The 3,722-nt window shown below is 53.7% G+C and overlaps 1 protein-coding gene across 1 annotated transcript in view; it reads left to right on the top strand.

Annotated features, from left to right (window-relative positions):
* LOC108773534 (uncharacterized) overlaps nucleotides 1–3,306 on the top strand; it is a 5,705-nt gene extending 2,399 nt beyond the window's left edge. Inside the window, exons 2-3 of the mRNA XM_018539371.1 lie at nucleotides 3–671; nucleotides 741–3,306. Coding sequence (XP_018394873.1) covers nucleotides 3–671; nucleotides 741–3,306 — 3,235 coding nt within the window. The remainder of the gene's footprint in view (nucleotides 1–2; nucleotides 672–740) is intronic.
* The last annotated feature ends 416 nt before the right edge of the window (nucleotides 3,307–3,722 follow it).

Raw genomic sequence — 3,722 nt, 5'->3', positions numbered from 1 at the left:
AGCGTCAAAGTGAACACCGCCTTCAACGGCGAGTTCGTCGCGGGTGACAAACGCACAGTCATGGGGATAAACGGTAAAAACTGTGAACTGTATCGGTGCACCGATCTGCGCGAGTGGTACGCGTTGCGCGTTATCGGGCCCACGTTGACGTCGCTCGATGAGCACCAGGAACGCGACAGCGGCTGGGCGCTCTCGCGTATTCTGAACCTAACGGTCAACGTGAATAAACTCAATCCCATGCGCGCGGGGTGTCACGTTACAGTGCCTGAAAAATTTAAAAGGAAGGAAGCAGTGATCAACGTGCGATCCATGGACAATGCGTGCTTCGCGTGGGCGGTGGTCGCTGCTTTGTACCCCGCGGAAAGACACGCGGAACGTGAATCGTCGTATTCGCATTATTCCAAAGTGCTCAACTTCGCGGATATCGAGTTTCCGGTAACGCTCAAGAACGTTGCGAAATTCGAGCGGTCGAACGATATCTCGATCAACGTGTACGGCATCGAGGACGGGGACGTCCTCCCTCTGCGGCTCACCGACTGCAAGAGGGACAGACACGTCAACCTCTTGTACGTGCAAGACGGCGACGGACACTTCGCGTGCATCAAACATCTCTCCCGCCTCGTGAGCGCGCAGATTAACAAATATGGGCACAAGAAATACTTCTGCGACCGGTAAGTGCGATAAGTAAAATACAACAGTAAGCTGAAAATGTTGTACCAATAAGTGTTTGTCGTTTGCAGGTGCCTCCACTACTTCTCCTCCAACGAGAAACTGGAGAGGCACAGCGAGGATTGCCAAAAACTCAATACGTGCGCTATCCGCCTACCGGACACAGACGACAAATGGTTGGAGTTCAGCAAGCACTCCAGGAAGGAGCGGGTGCCGTTTATCGTGTACGCCGACTTGGAGTGCGTGCTGAAGAAGACGGAGGATGCGTCATCGGCGTCGTCGTACGCGTACCAGCGGCACGAAGCGTTCAGTATCGCGTACTACGTGCACTGCTCGTACGACGGCGCGTTATCCGAATACGGATGTCGGCGGGGCAACGACTGCGTCAGTTGGTTCGCGAGCCAGCTAGAGGCCTTGGCGCACCGCGTGAAGAACGCGCTAACGACCAACCGGCCCATGGACTTTACGCGCGACGACTGGCGGAGATTCGACAGCGCGCCGCACTGCCACATCTGCGAGAGGCCGTTCGCCCCGGGTGACGAGCGGGCGCGCGACCACTGTCACCTCACCGGGCGATCCCGCGGTCCGGCGCACAAGGGATGCAACGTGAACTACAAGGACTCTCCGTACGTTCCGGTTGTGTTCCACAACCTGTCGGGGTACGACGCTCACTTCAGCGTACAGGAGATAGCGACGCGATTCCAGGGACAGGTGGAGCTACTTCTCCTGACCAAGGAGAAGTACATCTCCTTTACGAAACGCGTCAAAGACACCAGTTACAAAGACTCGCGAAAGTGCGTGAAACTACGGTTTATAGACTCGTACAAGTTTCTGAGTGCGGGTCTGGACAAATTGGCGTCGTACCTCGACAAGGACAAACTGAAAATCGTGCGTTCCGAATTTTCGGCTCTATCGGACGAAGACTTCGATCTGCTCACTCGTAAAGGGGTGTTCCCCTACGAGTACGTGGACAGCGTGGAGAGACTGAACGATACGCGCTTGCCGCCGCGCGAATCGTTCCACAGCTCGCTGACGGGTGATACAGTGTCCGAGAGCGATTACGCGCACGCCGAGAACGTGTGGCAGCGGTTCTCCGTGCGAACGCTCGGCGAGTACAGTGATCTCTACCTAAAAACTGACGTCCTGTTGTTGGCCGATGTGTTTGAGAACTTTCGAGACAGTTGCGTCGCGAGTTACGGACTCGATCCCGCGCATTACTACACCCTGCCCGGTTTCACGTGGGACGCGATGCTCAAACACACGCGCGTGAAGTTCGAATTACTCACAGACATAGATATGGTGATGTTCGTCGAGCGCGGCATACGCGGTGGTCTCAGCCAGTGTTCCGGCAGATACGCGCGGGCCAATAACAAGTACATGCGGGCGTACGACCCGTCGGAACCGTCGTCGTACCTCGTGTATTACGACGTGAACAACCTGTACGGCTGGGCGATGTGTCAACCGTTGCCCTACGCCGACTTTGCATGGGTCGACGACGCGCACAGTTTCGACTACACTACCGTCGCGTTGGATTCGCCAACCGGGTACATCCTCGAGGTGGATCTCGAGTATCCGCAACATCTTCACGACGCGCACGCCGACCTGCCGTTCTGCCCGACGCGAGAGAAACCGCCCGGCAAGCGGGACGACAAGCTTCTCGCGACGGTAAGCGACAAGCAGCGGTACGTCGTCCACTACCGCAACCTCCAACAGTGCACGCGTCACGGTCTTCGCGTAACGAAGATCCATCGAGTGTTGCGATTCGCGCAATCCGCCTGGCTCCGCGACTACATCGAACTCAACACGCAGTTTCGAACGCGCGCGCGGAACGATTTCGAGAAAAACTTGTACAAACTGATGAACAACGCGGTGTTCGGCAAGACGATGGAGAACGTGCGCGAACGCGTCGACGTTAAACTGGTGACGGCGTGGGAAGGACGATACGGCGCTGAGGCGTTGATCGCGAAACCTAATTTCCACAGCCGCAGCGTCTTCGCGGAGAACCTGATAGCGGTCGAATTGCGTAAACTCGAGGTGAAATTCGACAAGCCTATCTACGTGGGTATGTGCATCCTGGACATTTCGAAAACGTGCCTGTACGAGTTTCACCACGACTACATGACGCCGCTGTTTCGCGATAGATGCGAGATCATGTACACCGACACGGACAGTCTGATCTACCGTGTAGAGTGCGACGACGTGTACGAAACCATGAAACGCGACATAGACAGATTCGACACGAGCGACTATCCCGCGAACAACGCGTACGGTATGCCTCTCGCGAACAAGAAGGTGCCAGGTCTCATGAAGGACGAGAACAACGGCGCCATCATGACCGAGTTCGTCGGGCTCAGAGCGAAGATGTACGCGCTGCGCGTGGACGGAAAGAGGGACACTAAGAAGGCGAAGGGGGTGAAGAGCAGCGTCGTAGCGCGAACGATATCGTTCGAGGATTACACCCGGTGTCTGAAGGAGGATATCGAAATGACGCGCAGGCAGGCGTGCATACGATCCAAGTTACACCGGGTGTACACGGTGTCGGAGAAGAAGATCGCTCTGAGTCCGTACGACGACAAACGGTACGTCGTACCGGACTCGACGAACACCTTACCGTGGGGGCATTACCGGATAGTGTAGCTCGAGTGTTGTGTACATATACTTTTATATTGCGTTGTACTTAGACGTATTGAGTGTTATGTATCTTTTATATTGCGTTGTACTTAGACGTATTGAGTTTTATGTATCTTTTATATTGCGTTGTACCTAGACGTATTGAGTTTTTATGTATTTTGTATATTGCGTTGTACCTAGACGTATCGAGTATTATGTATTGAGGCTTACGTATTGAGTTTTATGTATCGAGTTTTACGTATTGAGTATTATGTATTGAGTTTTACGTATCGAGTGTTGAGGTTGACTGAGTTTTACTTATACCTAGACGTATTGAGTTTTATACTGAGTTTTACGTATCGAGTATTATGCATTGAGGCTTACGTATCGAGTGTTGAGGTTGACTGAGTTTTACTTATACGTGTACCTAGACTTGTACCTAT

The sequence above is a fragment of the Cyphomyrmex costatus genome, unplaced genomic scaffold, assembly GCF_001594065.2.
Source record: "Cyphomyrmex costatus isolate MS0001 unplaced genomic scaffold, Ccosl1.0 scaffold2121, whole genome shotgun sequence".
Taxonomy (NCBI): domain Eukaryota; kingdom Metazoa; phylum Arthropoda; class Insecta; order Hymenoptera; family Formicidae; genus Cyphomyrmex; species Cyphomyrmex costatus.
Note: the sequence above shows the minus strand (reverse complement) of the source record. Positions and strands in the feature narration are given on the sequence as shown.